The sequence below is a fragment of the Coregonus lavaretus genome (assembly GCF_964263955.1).
Source record: "Coregonus lavaretus genome assembly, contig: HAP1_SCAFFOLD_2300, whole genome shotgun sequence".
In the NCBI taxonomy this organism is placed as follows: Eukaryota; Metazoa; Chordata; class Actinopteri; order Salmoniformes; family Salmonidae; genus Coregonus; species Coregonus lavaretus.
In genome coordinates this window covers 1-22,237 of record NW_028163682.1, presented here as the reverse complement: position 1 = coordinate 22,237, position 22,237 = coordinate 1, and the positions used below count along the sequence as shown (strand labels likewise).

Sequence of the window (22,237 nt, the reverse complement as noted above, 5' to 3'; positions counted from 1 at the left end):
AGCATAACAGGTATTTATATAGTAGTGGTTATACTGGTACCTCATCAGGATAACAGGTATTTATATAGTAGTGGTTATAATGGTACCTCATCAGCATAACAGGTATTTTTATGGTAGTGTTAATAACATTACCTCATCAGCAAAGCAGGTATTTTTATGGTAGTGTTAATAACATTACCTCATCAGCATAACAGGTATTTTTATGGTAGTGGTTATAATGGTACCTCATCAGCATAACAGGTATTTATATAGTAGTGGTTATAATGTTACCTCATCAGCATAGCAGGTATTTATATAGTAGTGGTTATAATGTTACCTCATCAGCATAACAGGTATTTATATAGTAGTGGTTATAATGGTACCTCATCAGCATAACAGGTATTTATATAGTAGTGGTTATAATGGTACCTCATCAGCATAACAGGTATTTTTATGGTAGTGGTTATAATGGTACCTCATCAGCATAGCAGGTATTTTTATGGTAGTGTTAATAACATTACCTCATCAGCATAACAGGTATTTATATAGTAGTGGTTATAATGGTACCTCATCAGCATAACAGGTATTTTTATGGTAGTGGTTATAATGGTACCTCATCAGCATAGCAGGTATTTTTATGGTAGTGTTAATAACATTACCTCATCAGCATAGCAGGTATTTATATAGTAGTGGTTATAATGGTACCTCATCAGCATAGCAGGTATTTATATAGTAGTGGTTATAATGGTACCTCATCAGCATAGCAGGTATTTATATAGTAGTGGTTATAATGGTACCTCATCAGCATAACAGGTATTTATATAGTGGTGGTTATAATGGTACCTCATCAGCATAACAGGTATTTATATAGTAGTGGTTATAATGTTACCTCATCAGCATAACAGGTATTTATATGGTAATGGTTATAATGGTACCTCATCAGCATAATAGGTATTTTTATGGTAGTGTTAATAACATTACCTCATCAGCAAAGCAGGTATTTTTATGGTAGTGTTAATAACATTACCTCATCAGCAAAGCAGGTATTTTTATGGTAGTGTTAATAACATTACCTCATCAGCATAACAGGTATTTATATAGTAGTGGTTATAATGGTACCTCATCAGCATAACAGGTATTTTTATGGTAGTGGTTATAATGGTACCTCATCAGCATAGCAGGTATTTTTATGGTAGTGTTAATAACATTACCTCATCAGCATAGCAGGTATTTATATAGTAGTGGTTATAATGGTACCTCATCAGCATAGCAGGTATTTATATAGTAGTGGTTATAATGGTACCTCATCAGCATAGCAGGTATTTATATAGTAGTGGTTATAATGGTACCTCATCAGCATAACAGGTATTTATATAGTGGTGGTTATAATGGTACCTCATCAGCATAACAGGTATTTATATAGTAGTGGTTATAATGTTACCTCATCAGCATAACAGGTATTTATATGGTAATGGTTATAATGGTACCTCATCAGCATAATAGGTATTTTTATGGTAGTGTTAATAACATTACCTCATCAGCAAAGCAGGTATTTTTATGGTAGTGTTAATAACATTACCTCATCAGCAAAGCAGGTATTTTTATGGTAGTGTTAATAACATTACCTCATCAGCATAGCAGGTATTTATATAGTAGTGTTAATAACATTACCTCATCAGGATAGTGTCACGTCTCTTCTCCTCTTTACGATTAGCAAGTGTGCGGAATGTCAATCAACTATTAAATCCGTAACATTTAAAGTAACATTTAAAGAATCCCCATCAAAATCAGTCTTTTTGGATGGGCTGCGTCACAATCCAGCCTAGCATCTGCGGTGAAATGTGGCCGAGCTACGGCGGTGTTTGTCAGACCATGAGACAATCTCAAAAATCAGTCTTCTCATGAAAACATCTGTAGCGTCCGGTACAACTTGGCCTACAAACTACGACCGGGTCTATGGAAAGGGCAAACTCTCACGAACACGATGGTGTTCGCCGTTTTTCTCTACAACGACGGGACTCGTCTGAAGGGTAACCCATACAAATATGTGTCCAAAAAAACTTTTAATATTTCCTGATCTTTTTTATATCTCCTAGATACAGGACAGACACTTCAAAACCTTATTACTTATGATTAATTTTCTGACTGTCTTTCTTTGCTATTTGTGAATGTTTTATTCAATGCGTCTCTATGGGTTTTAGTATTAAAGGCCAAATTCAATATTTTATCAAATCTTTTTTTTTTATTGTTTTTTTGATAACTAAAGGGGGCCTAAAATTCAAAATCAAATAGCTAAATGATCCATGGCATAGGGCAGCCTTTCATCGGCATCTGGCTCTGAGGAGTATTCCTCTGAGACGAGACCTACCCCAAACTATTCAATAAAATGCCATATTGCCTGTACTCCATTGTGTTCGTATTATTATTATTATTATTATTATTATTATTATTGTTTAACTCTGCATCGTTGGGAAGGGTTCGTAAGCAAGCATGACTCGTGCTTCTACATCTGCATTACTTGCTGTTTGGGGTTTTATGCTGGGTTTTCCGTATAGCACTTTGTGACATCTGCTGATGTAAAAAGGGCTTTATAAATACATTTGATTGATTGATTTCACGGTAAAGTCTACACCCGTTGTATTCGACGCATGTGACAAATAAAATTAGATTAGATTTTGTTGTTGTTTGAATCCCAGATTGTCCCTTTAAACCTGGTGTCATACCATTTCAGATAACATGGTGCAACTTTTATTATGCGTTCCCAAATTATTCCAGTTACAGCAAAACTTACTACGATCTCATTTATACAGGACTCAATTATTTTTGTACGTTTTTTTCCCCTTGTTCCATCTATCTCCCCCCCTATCTCTGATCGCAGGTAATGAGTGTTCCATCTCTCTCCTCCCCTATCTCTGATCACAGGTAATGAGTGTTCCATCTATCTCCTCCCCTATCTCTGATCACAGGTAATGAGTGTTCCATCTATCTCCTCCCCTATCTCTGATCACAGGTAATGAGTGTTCCATCTCCCCCCCACTATCTCTGATCACAGTTAATGAGTGTTCCATCTCTGTCCTCCCCTATCTCTGATCACGGGTAATGAGTGTTCCATCTATCTCCTCCCCTATCTCTGATCACAGGTAATGAGTGTTCCATCTATCTCCCCCCCCCCTATCTCTGATCACAGATTAAGGAGCTACACCAGAGGGGAAATGTATATATTGTGGTGCTATGGGGTGGGGCTTCAAGTCTCCTGTGTTCCGGGCCTTGGAGAAAATGTCTCCAGGAGGAGCCATTCTTTATTGCAACCTGTACCAAGTCCTTGTAAGCAGAAGAAACAACGTTGTCCTGCGGTTCATTTAATAGATCTACGGTCCAGGCAATGGCACCAAGTGAGAACCACAATACGGCTGCTTGCAAGATATTCATTTGTATTTCCCGATGTGTATGCATCTGAAAGAGTCTCTAAATTATAGTATGAAAATGTAGTTTGTGAGACATTTACAGAAAATAATATATATAGCAAATTATAATGGTTGCACCTCATGACTTTTTCACAGGACTAAACATGGGAATCTTGTATAGAAATTAAATTGAACACATTTAGTGTATTTTATTCCACTCTTGAAAACCTTTTGTCAATTGCCCATATTAGAATGTAACCGTTTAATAGAAATCAAAAGACTTATAAGCTCTTAAGGACCACCATTCGCAGAGTCGCGCCATTTAACATAAAAGATCTTAGCGATCAAATTTAGAGTAAATGTTATCAGTGAATGTAACGGATTAAAGGCCTATTATTAGTATTAGTATATTATTAGTATGAAAAATGTATGCACTCACTAACTGTAAGTCGCTCTGGATAAGAGCGTCTGCTAAATTACTAAAAATGTTGTTTTTTAAATACAGATGGATGTTAGTTAAACCAGTGGTTCTCAACTAGTTTTCCCTCAGGGGCGACCCAATATTTAAATTCACCAAAATGCAATCTGGTAAACTATTTTTAATGCTGTATTGATAATAAATGTAGCAATTATATGACAAGGGAACAAAATTCAGATTATTTCCAAGTAGAGATCTCTAATGGTGCCGGTCCTTACGTTTTCCACATTCCGCACCACGAGTTACTGTGCCACCTACTGTTACAGCTGAGAATAGCAACAACATGTCACGGCGCTGCGTATGTGATGTTTGCTAGGGTGGAAATGGTTGGAGAAAATAGCCCAGTCACGTCAGTGAGTATAGGCAAATAATAGGAGTATTTCAAACCAAGTTTTCTGCTGGAGAGGCTCCCACCCAAGGGAGATCCATCTCAATCAAGTTGTAATCAGCATTCATGTACAAGTTCAGCAGAAATATATGTTGGGTTGAATCACTACCAAAAATCAATAGATTCCCCCACCCCCCCCCCAAAAAAAATATTGATAGTTGAATGATTCACTCCTAGGCTACAAATGCAGTGATTTTTACCTGTGCCACTTCAGTAGGCTACAGCAGTATTTGCGCAGCTTAATAAAAATCGACGGCCGTAGGAGGGGGCCTTTGCGAGAAGTCCAACAGATATCAAAAAAACAAACTCATTTGACATTCTATTTTTCGTCTAGACAAGAGACGTGGCGTTTATTGAGAATACAGACAGAACATGACTAGATGTAGCAGAGACTGTTAACACCGCAGTGGGGAATGTGTTGCTGTCATGTTAAGTGTAGGCCTCCAACAGTCAGGGTTGGAATGTAGGGTGGCTAACACCTAGTTTGTTTAACCCTTTAATATTCCTCTCCCTCCTCATCCTCTTCTCCCACGCTGTCAGTGCCCACCTCTTCATAATCCTTCTCCAGGGCTGCCATGTCTTCTCTGGCCTCAGAGAACTCTCCCTCCTCCATGCCCTCACCAACGTACCAGTGCACAAAGGCCCGCTTGGCGTACATCAGGTCAAACTTGTGGTCCAGACGGGCCCAGGCCTCAGCAATGGCTGTGGTGTTGCTCAGCATGCACACAGCCCTCTGGACCTTGGCCAGGTCTCCTCCAGGAACCACCGTAGGGGGCTGGTAGTTGATACCCACCTTGAAGCCAGTGGGACACCAGTCCACAAACTGGATACTCCTCTTGGTCTTGATGGCAGCGATGGCAGAGTTGACATCTTTGGGAACAACGTCACCACGGTACAGGAGACAGCAGGCCATGTATTTGCCGTGACGAGGGTCACACTTCACCATCTGATTGGCTGGCTCGAAGCAGGCGTTGGTGATGTCTGCGACTGACAGCTGCTCGTGATAGGCCTTCTCAGCGGAGATGACTGGGGCATAGGTGGCCAGAGGGAAGTGGATACGGGGGTAGGGCACCAAGTTGGTCTGGAACTCTGTCAGATCAACATTCAGGGCTCCATCGAATCGCAGGGAGGCAGTGATGGAGGAGACGATCTGGCCAATGAGCCTGTTGAGGTTGGTGTATGAGGGACGCTCAATGTCGAGGTTCCTGCGGCAGATGTCATAGATGGCCTCATTGTCCACCATGAAGGCACAGTCAGAGTGCTCCAGGGTGGTGTGGGTGGTCAGGATGGAGTTATATGGCTCCACCACTGCTGTGGACACCTGGGGAGCTGGGTAAACGGCAAACTCAAGCTTAGACTTCTTTCCGTAGTCGACAGACAGACGTTCCATCAGCAGGGAGGTGAAACCTGAGCCAGTGCCTCCTCCGAAGCTGTGGAAGATGAGGAATCCCTGGAGCCCAGTGCACTGATCAGCCTGAATGGAGAAATGGTACAATAACATTATTAAATATGATGTTACGCTAGTAAGAATAAAATGGAGAACCTGTTTGCATTTTCTACCTAGAACCATAAAAGGGTTCTTCGACTTGTCCCTGTAAAATAACCCTTTATGTTCCTGGTCAAACCTTTTGACCCACAAAAAAAACAACATAGAACAATCTTGTTGAATGAAAAAGGTTCCCTGTAGAACCCTAGTTAGAACCCCATTTCAAAAATGATGGATGACTCACCAGTTTGCGTGTCCTGTCTAGCACGATGTCAATGATCTCCTTGCCGATGGTGTAGTGACCGCGGGCGTAGTTGTTGGCAGCATCTTCCTTACCCGTAATGAGCTGCTCGGGATGGAACAGCTGACGATAGATACCGGTCCTAACCTCATCTGAAAGACAAAGGTAGATTGAGAATATCCTAATATTTGGAATATCTTGTGACAGAATATCAAATCAACTCATTCAAAGATTTCAGAGGAGTCTCATCTTACCGATGACAGTGGGCTCCAGATCAACGAAGATGGCACGTGGGACATGCTTTCCGGCTCCGGTCTCACTGAAGAAGGTGTTGAAGGAGTCGTCTCCACCTCCACGGGTCTTGTCACTGGGCATCTGTCCGTCCGGCTGGATCCCATGCTCCAAGCAGTACAGCTCCCAACAGGCGTTGCCCATCTGGACTCCGGCTTGGCCCACATGCATAGAAATACACTCACGCTGAAAAAGAGAAGGTACAAGAGATCAACGACATGGAAACTTGAATCAAATAATGCCTTTGCAAATGTTTAGGGGTTTTGGATAAACACCGAAAATAAGTTTGTGGTAAACACAGGCTTAGGAAGATCTTATACGTTTTGTTATATGAGATAATCTTCATCAGCTAAATTAACTTTGTGAATTTTGAAGCATTTACAGTTGGTTATAATAAAAAAATAAGCACATAAAGGCTTCATAAAGGTTGTGTTAACTGACTTACCTCAGAACAGAACGTATAAGATCCCCTAAGCCCGTGTTAACCTCAGACCTTATTTTTGGTGTCTATTCCAAAACCCTATTCTTCCCCCATTTACTTTCTCCTTTATGACGAAAGGTAACTTGTAGATCAGGCAGTCGCCTGCAGTTGTTTTGATGCTCTCGAACGCGGCCATTGGCTAGGCTATTCTGCTTGGCCACCATCTTGGGTTTATGACACTTGGGTAAATCATCTCGCAAATCCTCTGCCATTTGACAAGAGATCGTTTTTTTATGACCCTGTATCTTTAAGAGCAGAGGACCAGAGAGGAAAAGGTGTGCCTTGTTCCTGTGAGCCACCCCTCCTCCTCTCTCCTATTTTTTCCCCCTCCCTCCTTTTCGCTCTTCTGTCTCCTCTCCTCCCTCCCTCCCTCTGGTCCAAGCTGCGCACCAACTGCAGTGTAAAACAGCGATAGATTTCTCTCACACAGAAAATGGCTACAATCCCAAACTGCTTCTCCTCGTTTTAGCTTCATGCCATCCTCCTCTTTGAAGTGCCGAAATCTCATAAAAAAGAAAGTACATTTTTTCTAATATAATAACAAAAATCTGCAATTCATGTTTTTGTCCTGTATCTAAGAGGTGTTTTATTTAAACAGTGGATAGTCTATCAACAAGTAGAACAATGACTCAGAGAGTTGAACACTGATATCTGACCCACATTGGATGTACGGCTGTAGATTCTGTGACAAAAATAAAAATACAATAATTTAACCTAAATTATTCTAAATCACATTTACCCTTAATCTGTTGTATACATAGCACACTAAAATCGACATATGAAGAAGAGGCAATGCAGACAATCCGCTGATAACGTGATAGTTAAGGGCGGGAATCAACGCAACTGCGCATTAGATGACATTCTCAGGATGGGTGAGTTTAGTATGTTGATATGTGTTTCTTACTGCATTGGGTTTTACTAAACAGTACGTTTTAAATACTATATACAACGATTAGTACTAAGTGACGTTTTTTAATTAGTAGGCAAAACAGATTTCAGACATGGTCTTTATATAACAGAATCCATCGTCCACATGTTTTTCAGCCTTATCTAATCTAATCCTGTCATTTTCGTTTGAATAGCACGTGAAATAAATACATAAATGATTTTATAATCTGCGTCAGCACTCACCATTTTGTCTGGTTTTCTTTTCCTTCACAGGCTGACGTCTAGGATTCAGAGGAGAAGGCAGAACTGGAGGAGAAAGGAAGAGGTGGGGGTTTTATATGGCGGGAAGCAGCCAGTCAGGCAGGAAGCAGACAGCCAGACAGGAAGCTACAGCAGGCTGGTAGGCGGGAGACACTGTTGGTGGGTCGTTAGCTTAGAGATAAATAGTAATGGCGTCTTTTTGTAGGCACTAACTCCGCCGTGGTTCGTTGAACATAGCCTATGGAGAAAATGAATAGCGTTTTTGTAGGGTTTTCGGATAAACGCCGAAAATGTGTTATGTGGTAAACACAGGCTTAGGAGATCTTATACGTTTTGTTATATGAGATAATCTTCATCAGCTAACGTAACTTTTTGTGCATTTCGAAGCATTTATGTAATAATAAAAAAGCATAAATCACATAAAGGCTTTATAATTCATGAAGGTCATGTGAACTGACTGATATTATCCCATAGACCAAAGCGTATCAGATCTCCTAAGCCTGTGTTAACCTCAGACCTTATTTTCGGCGTATATCCCAAAACCCTATTCTTTCCCCATTAATTTTTCCCATAGGGATGGCTGAACAAATTAAAATGGCATTTAGGTAAAAAATGACTGTATTTTGACTTTTTCATATTGAACCCCGTGGGAAATGAACCCACAACCTTGGTGACCAACTGAGCCACATGGGTACATCGTCCTGGTCTAAATCAACTAATATGCCAGCTTAATGACTTTAAAAAATATTGACCATTATGATAACATTGTGCCACCAGTAGGAGTGGTAACAGCAATTAGACATTTTAGTTTTTTGAGGATTTTGTTAAATGGAGGCTACAGATGCTCAAATCTAAGGAATTTATCCCTTTAAAAAGTATTTATTAAAGTGATATGATCAGCAGCCCAAAAATCTGAGGGGGCACAAAGTACATGAAGATGGATGGGTATTGGTCCGGAGGGGGGTTAGGCCCCCCGTTCCTAAATTGGAAAATTTAGCATTTTTCAAACACCAAAATTTAGAGTCATAAGCTTAATTCTATGTAAAATACAGTATATGTCTATTTTTCTGCCTATCTAAGCATACATCTAGAGCTGGCTGTATCCTCCTGCCAGGTGGTTCTTTGTTTAAAGAAACTAAATATGCTTCTCTGCATCTCTGCTCAAATCTGGGTAAAAGATTGAAAGAAATGTGAGTCTTATTCAGTACATTTAGTTATTGCTTGCTTTTTTAAAGTCTACCAACCTAGCCAACAGATATGCCAGCTGAAATAGTTAGACAAGCTAGCTACTCTAAAGTGATTGATAGCCTGATATATACACTGCTCAAAAAAATTAAGGGAACACTAAAATAACACATCCCAGATCTGAATGAATGAAATAATCTTATTTAAAAAAAATGTCTTTACATAGTTGAATGTGCTGACAACAAAATCACACAAAAATTATCAATGGAAATCAAATTTATCAACCCATGGAGGTCTGGATTTGGAGTCACCCTCAAAATTAAAGTGGAAATCCACACTACAGGCTGATCCAACTTTGATGTAATGTCCTTAAAACAAGTCAAAATGAGGCTCCGTAGTGTGTGTGGCCTCCACGTGCCTGTATGACCTCCCTACAACGCCTGGGCATGCTCCTGATGAGGTGGCGGATGGTCTCCTGAGGGATCTCCTCCCAGACCTGGACTAAAGCATCCGCCAACTCCTGGACAGTCTGTGGTGCAACGTGGCGTTGGTGGATGGAGCGAGACATGATGTCCCAGATGTGCTCAATTGGATTCAGGTCTGGGGAAAGGGCGGGCCAGTCCATAGCATCAATGCCTTCCTCTTGCAGGAACTGCTGACACACTCCAGCCACATGAGGTCTAGCATTGTCTTGCATTAGGAGGAACCCAGGGCCAACCGCACCAGCATATGGTCTCACAAGGGGTCTGAGGATCTCATCTCGGTACCTAATGGCAGTCAGGCTACCTCTGGCGAGCACATGGAGGGCTGTGCGGCCCCCCAAAGAAATGCCACCCCACACCATGACTGACCCACCGCCAAACCGGTCATGCTGGAGGATGTTGCAGGCAGCAGAACGTTCTCCAAGGCGTCTCCAGACTCTGTCACGTCTGTCACGTGCTCAGTGTGAACCTGCTTTTCATCTGTGAAGAGCACAGGGCGCCAGTGGCGAATTTGCCAATCTTGGTGTTCTCTGGCAAATGCCAAACGTCCTGCACGGTGTTGGGCTGTAAGCACAACCCCCACCTGTGGATGTCGGGCCCTCATACCACCCTCATGGAGTCTGTTTCTGACCGTTTGAGCAGACACATGCACATTTGTGGCCTGCTGGAGGTCATTTTGCAGGGCTCTGGCAGTGCTCCTCCTGCTCCTCCTTGCACAAAGGTGGAGGTAGCAGTCCTGCTGCTGGGTTGTTGCCCTCCTACGGCCTCCTCCACGTCTCCTGATGTACTGGCCTGTCTCCTGGTAGTGCCTCCATGCTCTGGACACTACGCTGACAGACACAGCAAACCTTCTTGCCACAGCTCGCATTGATGTGCCATCCTGGATGAGCTGCACTATCTGAGCCACTTGTGTGGGTTGTAGACTCCGTCTCATGCTACCACTAGAGTGAAAGCACCGCCAGCATTCAAAAGTGACCAAAACATCAGCCAGGAAGCATAGGAACTGAGAAGTGGTCTGTGGTCACCAACTGCAAAACCAGTCCTTTATTGGGGGTGTCTTGCTAATTGCCTATAATTTCCACCTGTTGTCTATTCCATTTGCACAACAGCATGTGACATTTATTGTCAATCAGTGTTGCTTCCTAAGTGGACAGTTTGATTTCACAGAAGTGTGATTGACTTGGAGTTACATTGTGTTGTGTAAGTGTTCCCTTTATTTTTTTGAGCAGTGTATATATATATATATATATATATATATATATATATATATATATATACATACTTAAATTAAAACATGTATTTTGTTTGTTTTTCTCTGTAAAACTACACTTAGCAATTTTATGAAGTTAGCTTTAGCTAGCCCAGATAGGTACCCAATCTCCCATCCTCATAACTAGCTACCAAGAAGCCATTTCAGGCTACCAATCAAGTTAGAGTAGCTAGCTTGTTTTATATAAACTGTATATTTAACAGGACAAATCCCCCTATGGGCATGATGCCTTTGTGAGCAATCATTTTAATTGCAAGGTTATTTCCCCTACATTTAAATTGACTAACACCAAGTGACCCTTTGGATTTAGACAGCCAATAATAATAATAATAATATGCCATTTAGCAGACACTTTTATCCAAAGCGACTTACAGTTATGTGCGCATCCATTTTTACATATGGGTGGTCCCGGGGATCGAACCCACTACCCTGGGCGTTACAAGCGCCATGCTCTACCAATTGAGCTGCAGAGGACCACAATTATCAAATGTATGACATACTAAAAGGGTGTGATTAGCTAAGAATTCTCTTTAATATAGACCCCTCCCCCGATAACAGTTTGCCACTGGAGGGAATGCTCAAGGTCCTTGTAATGAGTGATCTTTGTAATGAGTGATTTTCGTTACACCTAAAACTGAAGGACAAACATTATATTATTAAATACTTTGGTTCACTTTTGTTCTAGCATTCAAAATAATAGATAGATATCTTTTAAATCCCCCAAACATGGCACTACAACTCTACACATGACTACTAGGAAAAGCCAATTTGCTTACCCTAAATTCTTTAAACAATGCATTGCGGCATAAAAGGACGGGTCATGAAACGAGATCAACCAGAGGGACAACGTGGATAAGGACATTGGGTGGACAGACCTACTACATACTGAGGGGTTTCGATTTTCAATAGCGCATTGGAATGTTAACAGGTGGACTACCTTGAACAATAAATTACGAATAACAATGCTAAAATCATTAAACCCAGACATTATCTCAATAAATGAAACGCATTTGCGTCGGCAAGAAACTATTGATATTGAAGGGTATGTATGGTATGGACACAACAGAAAACACTGATGTGAAAGCCCCCAGGGACTCTGGCGGAGTGGGGATATGGGTAAAGTCTGATATGATGAAAACATATAACATTCAAATGATTGATGAAGCCATAGAAGGAATTATTGGTTTGCGCTTTGAACATAGGGAGTCAGATTATTGTTTTGTTGTGTTTTCCTGCTATTTGCCATCTGAACAGTCCACATGGGGTAGAGATGCATCCTCTTTCTATACTAATCTGTTAAGTCAAGTATACCCACAGTTGAAGTCGGAAGTTTACATACACTTAGGTTGGAGTCATTAAAACTCGTTTTTCAACCAATCCACACATTTCTTGTTAACAAACTATAGTTTTGGCAAGTCGGTTAGGACATCTACTTTGTGCATGACATAAGTAATTTTTCCAACAATTGTTTACAGACAGATTATTTCACTTATAATTCACTCTATCACAAATTCCAGTGGGTCAGAAGTTTACATACACTAAGTTGACTTTGCCTTTAAACAGCTTGGAAAATTCCAGAAAATGATGTCATGGCTTTAGAAGCTTCTGATAGGCTAATTGACATCATTTGAGTCAATTGGAGGTGTACCTGTGGATGTATTTCAAGGCCTACCTTCAAACTCAGTGCCTCTTTGCTTGGCATCATGGGAAAATCAAAGCAAATCAGCCAAGACCTCAGAATTATTTTTTTAGACCTCTACAAGTCTGGTTCATCCTTGGGAGCAATTTCCAAACGCCTGAAGGTACCACATTCATCTGTACAAACAATAGTACGCAAGTGTAAACACCATGTGACCACGCAGCCATCATACCGCTCAGGAAGGAGACGCGTTCTGTCTCCTAGAGATGAACGTACTTTGGTGTGAAAAGTGCAAATCATTTTTACATTTTTTTTTAAGTCGCTCTGGATAAGAGCGTCTGCTTAATGACTAAAATGCAAAACAATCCCAGAACAACAGCAAAGGACCTTGTGAAGATGCTGGAGGAAACAGGTACAAAAGTATCTATTTCCACAGTAAAACGAGTCCTATATCGACATAACCTGAAAGGCCGCTCAGCAAGGAAGAAGCCACTGCTCCAAAACCGCCATAAAAAAAGCCAGACTACGGTTTGCAACTGCACATGGGGACAAAGATTGTACTTTTTGGAGAAATGTCATCTGGTCTGATGAAACAAAAATAGAACTGTTTGGCCATAATGACCATTGTTATGTTTGGAGGAAAAAGGGGGTAGCATCATGAAGCACGGGGGTGGCAGCATCATGCTGTGGGGGTGCTTTACTGCAGGAGGGACTGGACTAACCTGTACCCGCACATTGACTCGGTACCCCCTGTATAAAGCCTTTTATTTTTTTTATTTTTTTTACTTTTTTTTACTTTAGTTTATTTAGTAAATCTTTTCTTAACCCAATTTCTTAAAACTGAATTGTTGGTTAAGGGCTTGTAAGTCAGCATTTCACGGTAAGGTCTACACCTGTTGTATTCGGCGCATGTGACAAATATAATTTGATTTGATTTGATTACTGTGCATCACTCGGGGCAAAACATACATACCCTAATGTAAGAAAATACATGTGCCAAAGGCCTTTCTATGTTCTGAAATGGCATGCAGAGCTCTGGTGGAACTCATCGAAACTCTGCAAAGATGCCAAGAAACAACATTTGATTTAGATATGTGGTATGAAACATGTTGTGATATTATATATTCTGAAATGGGAAAAGATTATGCGAATAAAGAATACATCCCCAAGTCCAGGAAAGTTTACAAGCCGAATAAAGCCTTATTGGAATGAGGAGTTACGGGATCTATGGTCTGTAATGTACAAGGCTGGGTACTTGTTTTTTACAGTGTAAAGATGGGAATACAAGAGAACATTTTAGGAAGGAATTTAAGAAGAAACACAATGTGTTTACATTTACATTTCTGTCATTTAGCAGACGCTCTTATCCAGAGCGACTTACAGGAGCAATTAGGGTTAAGTGCTTTGCTCAAGGGCACATCAACAGATTTTTCACCTAGTCGGCTTGGGGATTAGAACCAGCGACCTTTCGGTTACTGGCACTTAACCACTAAGCTACCTGCCGCCCCTTGTTGTTTGATAAGAGACTGCGCCTATTCAAACAGAGATATCAGAGAGAGCAGTTATTACACCTCGAGGAGATACAGACAAGAAATCCTCAACAGTTTTGGAGCCAAATAAACAAGTTAGGACCAAAACGACATTAAGAAAATTCCAATGGAAATCAGGGAAGAGCAGGGGGGGGGGCTGATCTCTGACATTACACAGGTACTTAAGGAGTGGGAGAAGGAAGAGCAGGGGGGGGCTGATCTCTGACATTACACAGGTACTTAAGGAGTGGGAGAAGGGGTTTGCTAGTTTGTTCTCAGGTAGCGAAAATGTGTCATATTTTGAGGAATAATTTTATAAAGACAGATGTTCCCTGAGAACTAAACTGGAAAATACAGTGTTAGAACCCTCTTATATATGTGTAACCTCTACTTAATGAGGATCTGTCTGTGACAGACGTTAAGAAGGTGATTGACGCTGCAAAAATGGGAAAGCGTTTGGCATTGATGAACTGCCTAATAAGCTTCCTGCCATCCAGGACCTCTATACCAGGCGGTGTCAGATGAAGGCCCTCAAAATTGTCAAAGACTCCAGCCACTCTAGTCATAGACTGTTCTCTCTGCTACCGCACGGCAAGCGGTACCGGAGTGCCAAGTCTAGGTCCAAAAGACTTCTCAACAGCTTCTACCCCCAAGCCATAAGACTCCTGAACAGCTAATCATGGCTACCCGGACTATTTGCACTGCCCCCCCACCCCATCCTTTTTACGCTGCTGCTACTCTGTTAATTATTTATGCATAGTCACTTTAACTCTACCCACATGTACATATTACCTCAACTACCTCAACTAGCCGGTGTCCCCGCACATTGACTCTGCACCGGTACCCCCCTGTATATATAGCCTCCCTACTGTTATTTTATTTTACTTCTGCTCTTTTTTTCTCAACACTTTTTTGTTGTTTTATTCTACTTTTTTTATAATAAAATAAATGCACTGTTGTTTAAGGGCTGTAAGTAAGCATTTCACTGTAATGTCTGCACCTGTTGTATTCGGCGCATGTGGCCAATACAATTTGATTTGATTTGATTTGATTTTAATAAAGTTTTAAAATCCCCTAAATTAATTGACGTCCTCTATGATTTGCTCCAAATTAGTTTGGAGTACAGTATACTGCCGTCCACTTGGTATAAGTCTATAGTGAATCACGTTCCCAAATCTTCAAAAAATGCCACTGAACTATAGAGGCATACGTTTATTAAGTACGGTCTATAGATGATATTCATCCATCCTCAACAACAGGCTGATGACCTTTCTGGAGGATGAAAACATTCTGGTGGAAGAACAAAAATGGTTTCTGTAAATCCAGAGCCTGTATAGATCATATCTTCTCGGTCTGTACAATAATCAGAAATAGATTGCACCAAGAGAAGCCTACTTTTGCATGTTTCATTGATATCCAGAAAGCTTTTGATTTTGTAAATAGGGATCTTTTAGCCTATAGTTTGTTAAAGACAGGTGTTGATGGGAAATTTAATCACGCAATCCAGTCTCTTTACAAAGTACCAATTGCTTGCGTGCATGTTAATGAATATCGCACAGATTGGTTTCCCTTGGTTACCCTCGGGTGTAAAACAAGGAGTCGCCTTATCACTGACTTTGTCTGCTATGTTTATCAATGATTTGGCTAAATAAGGGATGGGCTGCCAGATGGCGATTTGACACGAAAACAAAATGTAATTCATTCATTCATTTCATTCATGCATTAAGTTTTATCATTGATAAACAGTTCAATATAAACAAAAACATGTATGATGTGTAACTATTTGTAATTTTGAAGTGTTTTTCATGGTTGCAAAGGCAAAGGGACACAAATGCCACTGCAATTCAAGAACAACCCTGGTATGAAAACAACAAGGAAGGGATGGTGTAGGAGAGAGGGGTGGGGGAGGGGAGAGGGGTGGGGGAGGGGAGATTGATGGGGAGAGGGGGAGGGGTGGGGGAGGGTGGAAGAGAGGGGGAGGGGTGAGTGAAGAGTGGGGGAGGGGAGGGGAGAGTGGTGGGGGGGGAGAAGAGTTAAAGGAGTTAGAGAAGAGGAAGATGTTATAAACGGGGAAAGGAAACACCCCCCCCATCTGCCCTACCGAAGCCGAGCACCCTGATTTTGAGGTTGCAATGCCCTCCAGCGTCCTACAACTTACAGCCCCACCCTCTCCTGCAGTTCAGTTAAACTACCATACGCACAGTCACTACGCAGTTTTTAAGATGTTTTTGATTTCTGCTATGAATTCATACCTTTACACGAGGAGAGTAATTATATCTGTATATCTTGATGGTTTCTTTTAAATAAGTGATAACATGCTTGTTATAGACTAGAGGTAAAAGCGTATTTTAGAGGACAGTTATTGCCATCTGTTATGGTAGCTTCTGATGTGTCTAGCTTAGTTCGACTACAGAGGAGGGATGCCATGGTTACCGAGGTGATCTGGTATCTGTGTTGTCTTCCCACTACTTCACTCTCCTACTTTAACCAAGTATTCCATCAAACTGTCTGTTCTCACTGGCTATACACCTGAATAAGAAAATATTTCTCAAACACCTTTTAAGTAATCCTTCTAGGTAGGGGGAGGGGCGACACAAAATATGTTGGGTTACATATATTGGGTGTTGGGTTACGTACAGTGGGGAGAACAAGTATTTGATACACTGCCGATTTTGCAGGTTTTCCTACTTACAAAGCATGTAGAGGTCTGTAATTTTTATCATAGGTACACTTCAACTGTGAGAGACGGAATCTAAAACAAAAATCCAGAAAATCACATTGTATGATTTTTAAGTAATTAATTTGCATTTTATTGCATGACATAAGTATTTGATCACCTACCAACCATTAAGAATTCCGGCTCTCACAGACCTGTTAGTTATTCTTTAAGAAGCCCTCCTGTTCTCCACTCATTACCTGGATTAACTGCACCTGTTTGAACTCGTTACCTGTATAAAAGACACCTGTCCACACACTCAATCAAACAGACTCCAACCTCTCCACAATGGCCAACACCAGAGAGCTGTGTAAGGACATCAGGGATAAAATTGTAGACCTGCACAAGGCTGGGATGGGCTACAGGACAATAGGCAAGCAGCTTGGTGAGAAGGCAACAACTGTTGGCGCAATTATTAGAAAATGGAAGAAGTTCAAGATGACGGTCAATCACCCTCGGTCTGGGGCTCCATGCAAAATCTCACCTGGTGAGGCATCAATGATCATGAGGAAGGTGAGGGATCAGCCCAGAACTACACGGCAGGACCTGGTCAATGACCTGAAGAGAGCTGGGACCACAGTCTCAAAGAAAACCATTAGGAACACACTACGCCTTCATGGATTAAGGTCCCCCTGCTCAAGCCAGCACATGTCCTGGCCCGTCTGAAGTTTGACAATGACCATCTGGATGATCCAGAGGAGGAATGGGAGAAGGTCATGTGGTCTGATGAGACAAAAATAGAGCTTTTTGGTCTAAACTCCACTCGCCGTGTTTGGAGGAAGAAGAAGGATGAGTACAACCCCAAGAACACCATCCCAACCGTGAAGCATGGAGGTGGAAACATCATTCTTTGGGGATGCTTTTCTGCAAAGGGGACAGGACGACTGCACCGTATTGAGGGGAGGATGGATGGGGCCATGTGTCGCGAGATCTTGGCCAACAACCTCCTTCCCTCAGTAAGAGCATTGAAGATGGGTCGTGGCTGGGTCTTCCAGCATGACAACGACCCGAAACACACAGCCAGGGCAACTAAGGAGTGGCTCCGTAAGAAGCATCTCAAGGTCCTGGAGTGGCCTAGCCAGTCTCCAGACCTGAACCCAATAGAAAATCTTTGGAGGGAGCTGAAAGTCCGTATTGCCCAGCGACAGCCCCGAAACCTGAAGGATCTGGAGAAGGTCTGTAATGAGGAGTGGGCCAAAATCCCTGCTGCAGTGTGTGCAAACCTGGTCAAGACCTACAGGAAACGTATGATCTCTGTAATTGCAAACAATGGTTTATGTACCAAATATTAAGTTCTGCATTTCTGATGTATCAAATACTTATGTCATGCAATAAAATGCAAATTAATTACTTAAAAATCATACAATAGATTCCGTCTCTCACAGTTGAAGTGTACCTATGATAAAAATTACAGACCTCTACATGCTTTGTAAGCAGGAAAACCTGGAAAATCGGCAGTGTATCAAATACTTGTTCTCCCCACTGTATATAGCCTCTCACAGGATTCTTAGAAAATAAGCTTTAAAGGCACGATAATAAAGCATTTTTCTTGGGAAATGAATTCAATGTCAGTTATTCAATGGATAGCCTAGAAACATGGATAGCCTATATACATGGATAGCCTATATACATGGATAGCCTAGAAACATGGATAGCCTAGAAACATGGATAGCCTAGAAACATGGATAGCCTAGAAACACGGATAGCCTATAAACATGGATAGCCTAGAAACATGGATAGCCTATAAACATGGATAGCCTAGAAACATGGATAGCCTATAAACATGGATAGCCTAGAAACATGGATAGCCTATAAACATGGATAGCCTAGAAACATGGATAGCCTAGAAACACGGATAGCCTATAAACATGGATAGCCTAGAAACATGGATAGCCTATAAACATGGATAGCCTAGAAACATGGATAGCCTAGAAACACGGATAGCCTATATACATGGATAGCCTATAAACACGGATAGCCTAGAAACATGGATAGCCTAGAAACATGGATAGCCTAGAAACATGGATAGCCTAGAAACACGGATAGCCTATAAACATGGATAGCCTAGAAACATGGATAGCCTATAAACATGGATAGCCTAGAAACATGGATAGCCTATATACATGGATAGCCTAGAAACATGGATAGCCTAGAAACATGGATAGCCTATATACATGGATAGCCTATATACATGGATAGCCTAGAAACATGGATAGCCTAGAAACATGGATAGCCTATATACATGGATAGCCTAGAAACATGGATAGCCTAGAAACATGGATAGCCTAGAAACATGGATAGCCTAGAAACACGGATAGCCTATAAACATGGATAGCCTAGAAACATGGATAGCCTATATACATGGATAGCCTAGAAACATGGATAGCCTAGAAACATGGATAGCCTAGAAACATGGATAGCCTATATACATGGATAGCCTAGAAACATGGATAGCCTAGAAACATGGATAGCCTAGAAACATGGATAGCCTAGAAACATGGATAGCCTAGAAACACGGATAGCCTATAAACATGGATAGCCTAGAAACACGGATAGCCTAGAAACATGGATAGCCTAGAAACATGGATAGCCTAGAAACATGGATAGCCTATAAACATGGATAGCCTAGAAACATGGATAGCCTAGAAACATGGATAGCCTATATACATGGATAGCCTAGAAACATGGATAGCCTAGAAACATGGATAGCCTAGAAACATGGATAGCCTAGAAACACGGATAGCCTATAAACATGGATAGCCTAGAAACATGGATAGCCTATAAACACGGATAGCCTAGAAACATGGATAGCCTATATACATGGATAGCCTAGAAACATGGATAGCCTAGAAACATGGATAGCCTAGAAACATGGATAGCCTATATACATGGATAGCCTATAAACACGGATAGCCTATAAACACGGATAGCCTATAAACATGGATATCCACCTCTTCATCCTCATCTGCCACACTGTCAGTGCCCACCTCTTCATAATCCTTCTCCAGGGCTGCCATGTCTTCTCTGGCCTCAGAGAACTCTCCCTCCTCCATGCCCTCACCAACGTACCAGTGCACAAAGGCCCGCTTGGCGTACATCAGGTCAAACTTGTGGTCCAGACGAGCCCAGGCCTCAGCAATGGCTGTGGTGTTGCTCAGCATGCACACAGCCCTCTGGACCTTGGCCAAGTCTCCCCCAGGAACCGCCGTAGGGGGCTGGTAGTTGATCCCCACCTTGAAGCCAGTGGGACACCAGTCCACAAACTGGATACTCCTCTTGGTTTTGTTGGCAGCGACGGCTACATTGACATCTTTGGGAACAACGTCACCGCGGTACAGGAGACAGCAGGCCATGTATTTGCCATCTGATTGGCTGGCTCGAAGCAGGCGTTGGTGATGTCAGTGACTGACAGCTGCTCGTGATAGGCCTTCTCAGCGGAGATGACTGGGGCAGAGGTAGCCAGAGGGGAGTGAATACGGGGGGGGGAGCAAGTGGGATCTTACGTACTGTCACAGATTTACGTACAGAATAATACAAATTGCCCTGAGACCCCATTGACCCTAAATGTTAATTACTATTACTAGTCCAGACTAACAGTTTCCTCTGGTGTCAGCAGTCGGTGGCACCAGCCCTTTATATGGTCGGAGACAAATCATGATTTGGAATCATTTTATAAAGTAATTTATATAGTGCTTTATTAAGAAGTGTGATAAATAGACTACTGAGGTATTCAAGAAATAAGTTGTTTCGTCTAACACGTTCAAGCAGGAATGCATGATTCAAAATATTTGGATGTGAAATCTAATCTAGTGAATTTTAGGTTGACAATTATACTTTACTGTAGTTGCTATATCAAACTGCAATTGCGTTTTGAAATGTTGTACGATCAGAACGCAATTCTTCTCTGGCGTGAAAGAGGAGAGTGGCTCACTCATCACAGCAGCAGGACTCAGGGAGGACACAGGGGTCAGCACAGACACTTTCATTACAGGAATCATGGAGGTTAAATAATGCACTTCACTGTTTTAATCAAATCATGGTTTTAGCCACCCAAAAAATAGGACGTTTTGAGTGAGGTGACAACTAGAATGTGCTCTTTCAGGATGCTATATATATACAGTACCAGTCAAAAGTTTGGTCACATGATCTCAGTATATATACACCTGTTCTGAAAGGCCCCAGAGTCTATAAAATATCAGAAACTTTTCATTCAAGGGTTTTTCTTTATTTGTACTGTTATTATTATTATTTTATTTATTGACGTTTTTCACAGTTAACCTCCAGTCACATTGTACAATTCAGGATATAGAAAAAGACATTCCCAACAGGACTGTCCTAAGAACTGGTAGAGTTCCTAAGACATGAGTACTGTCTCTGCAAAGCAGGCATTTATCAAGGATGCACACGTGTCGTGGCTTAATATTTATGCCTCATTCATTCCCCAGTCTGTCTGTTTACAGAAGCAAACCAGGCTAAACTCTCCGGTGCTAAACTCTTCGCTCTGAGGCAAAACAAACAGCTGAACGTCCCTCCTAGGATTTGAGCAGGCAGACGTCTAGCCTAATTAACTGCTAAGTACTGCAGTCTGCATTGCTGTTATGTTATGTACACAATCATACTATCATCTGAAGAGATCTTATGGATTAATATCATCAGAATCATTTAAAATGTACTCAGCACTTCATGATATTCAGTAAATAAGGGATTATGGTATTATTAAGGTATTCAAATGAGTAAATAAGGTATTATGGTATTATTAAGGTATTCAAATGAGTAAATAAGGTATTATGGTATTATTAAGGTATTCAAATGAGTAAATAAGGGATTATGGTATTATTAAGGTATTCAAATGAGTGAGAAGACGCATACCCTCTGATATCCACCTTGGCGAGGACAGACAGCTTTGTGATGCTGGAGACCAGACTGCTGGTGTTGTTGAACTGGTTGGAACTGAAAGACAATATTATATTCTTATTATATTAGAAAAACATGAAGATAAAACGTCAGATGACTACTGCGTACAGTACAGGTTGATGCTATAACGTACATGTCCACAAGGTGGCGCCATTGCATCACATTGTAACTTCATCCAGAATTGTAACTGGCGACAAAGCCTCAAAACTCCTCCAGACAATTCCACCACAAGACTCATTGGTTTTAGCTAAACTATTCTAAACAATTCAACAATGCCTTTGGTCAGCAGAATGAGTGTGTAAAGAGGGCTCTGTGTGAGCTGGGGGACTGGCAGAGTAAACAGGGGGTTAGGAGACCAATGGATTACCGTCATAACAACAGGATACCTACTCTGTCATTTAAATGCCACTCTGAATCTAAGCAGGGAGAACAGAAATACATGTCTTAGGTTACGTCTCAAATGGTACCAGACCATTTATAGTGCACTACTTTTGAACAGAGTCTCTCTCCCTCCCTAACCTCTCCCTCCCTCCCTCCCTCTCCTTTCCTCCCTCCCTCCTCCCCTCCCTCTCTCTCTCCCTCCCTCTCCCTCCCCCCCTCCCTCT

The 22,237-nt window shown here is 41.5% G+C and overlaps 2 protein-coding genes across 2 annotated transcripts; both read right to left on the bottom strand.

Moving 5' to 3' along the window:
- Nucleotides 1–4,566: 4,566 nt before the first annotated feature.
- On the bottom strand, nt 4,567–8,005 carry LOC311117877 (tubulin alpha chain). Its single transcript, XM_084192779.1, has 4 exons — nt 7,880–8,005; nt 6,231–6,453; nt 5,980–6,128; nt 4,567–5,723 (listed from the first exon to the last, which is right to left on the bottom strand). Exons 1-4 carry the CDS (start codon nt 7,880–7,882, stop codon nt 4,746–4,748), a joined length of 1,353 nt encoding a protein of 450 aa, XP_084048905.1. The 5' UTR covers nt 7,883–8,005; the 3' UTR covers nt 4,567–4,745.
- An 11,610-nt stretch (nt 8,006–19,615) lies between these two features.
- LOC311117876 (tubulin alpha chain-like) lies at nt 19,616–20,071 on the bottom strand (the record flags this gene model as incomplete). The annotated part of the gene is made up of 1 exon (XM_084192778.1): nt 19,616–20,071. The coding sequence occupies one exon, from the start codon at nt 20,069–20,071 to the stop codon at nt 19,616–19,618; it is 456 nt and encodes a 151-aa protein (XP_084048904.1).
- Nucleotides 20,072–22,237: the final 2,166 nt, after the last annotated feature.

Bases quoted from the DNA above. Each gene is read 5' to 3' on its own strand.
- LOC311117877 (XM_084192779.1), bottom strand. The intron at 6,129-6,230 runs GTAAGATGAGAC...TTTGTCTTTCAG, and splicing joins TCTGGAGCCCACTGTCATCG to ATGAGGTTAGGACCGGTATC. The intron at 5,724-5,979 runs GTGAGTCATCCA...TTCTCCATTCAG, and splicing joins TAGACAGGACACGCAAACTG to GCTGATCAGTGCACTGGGCT.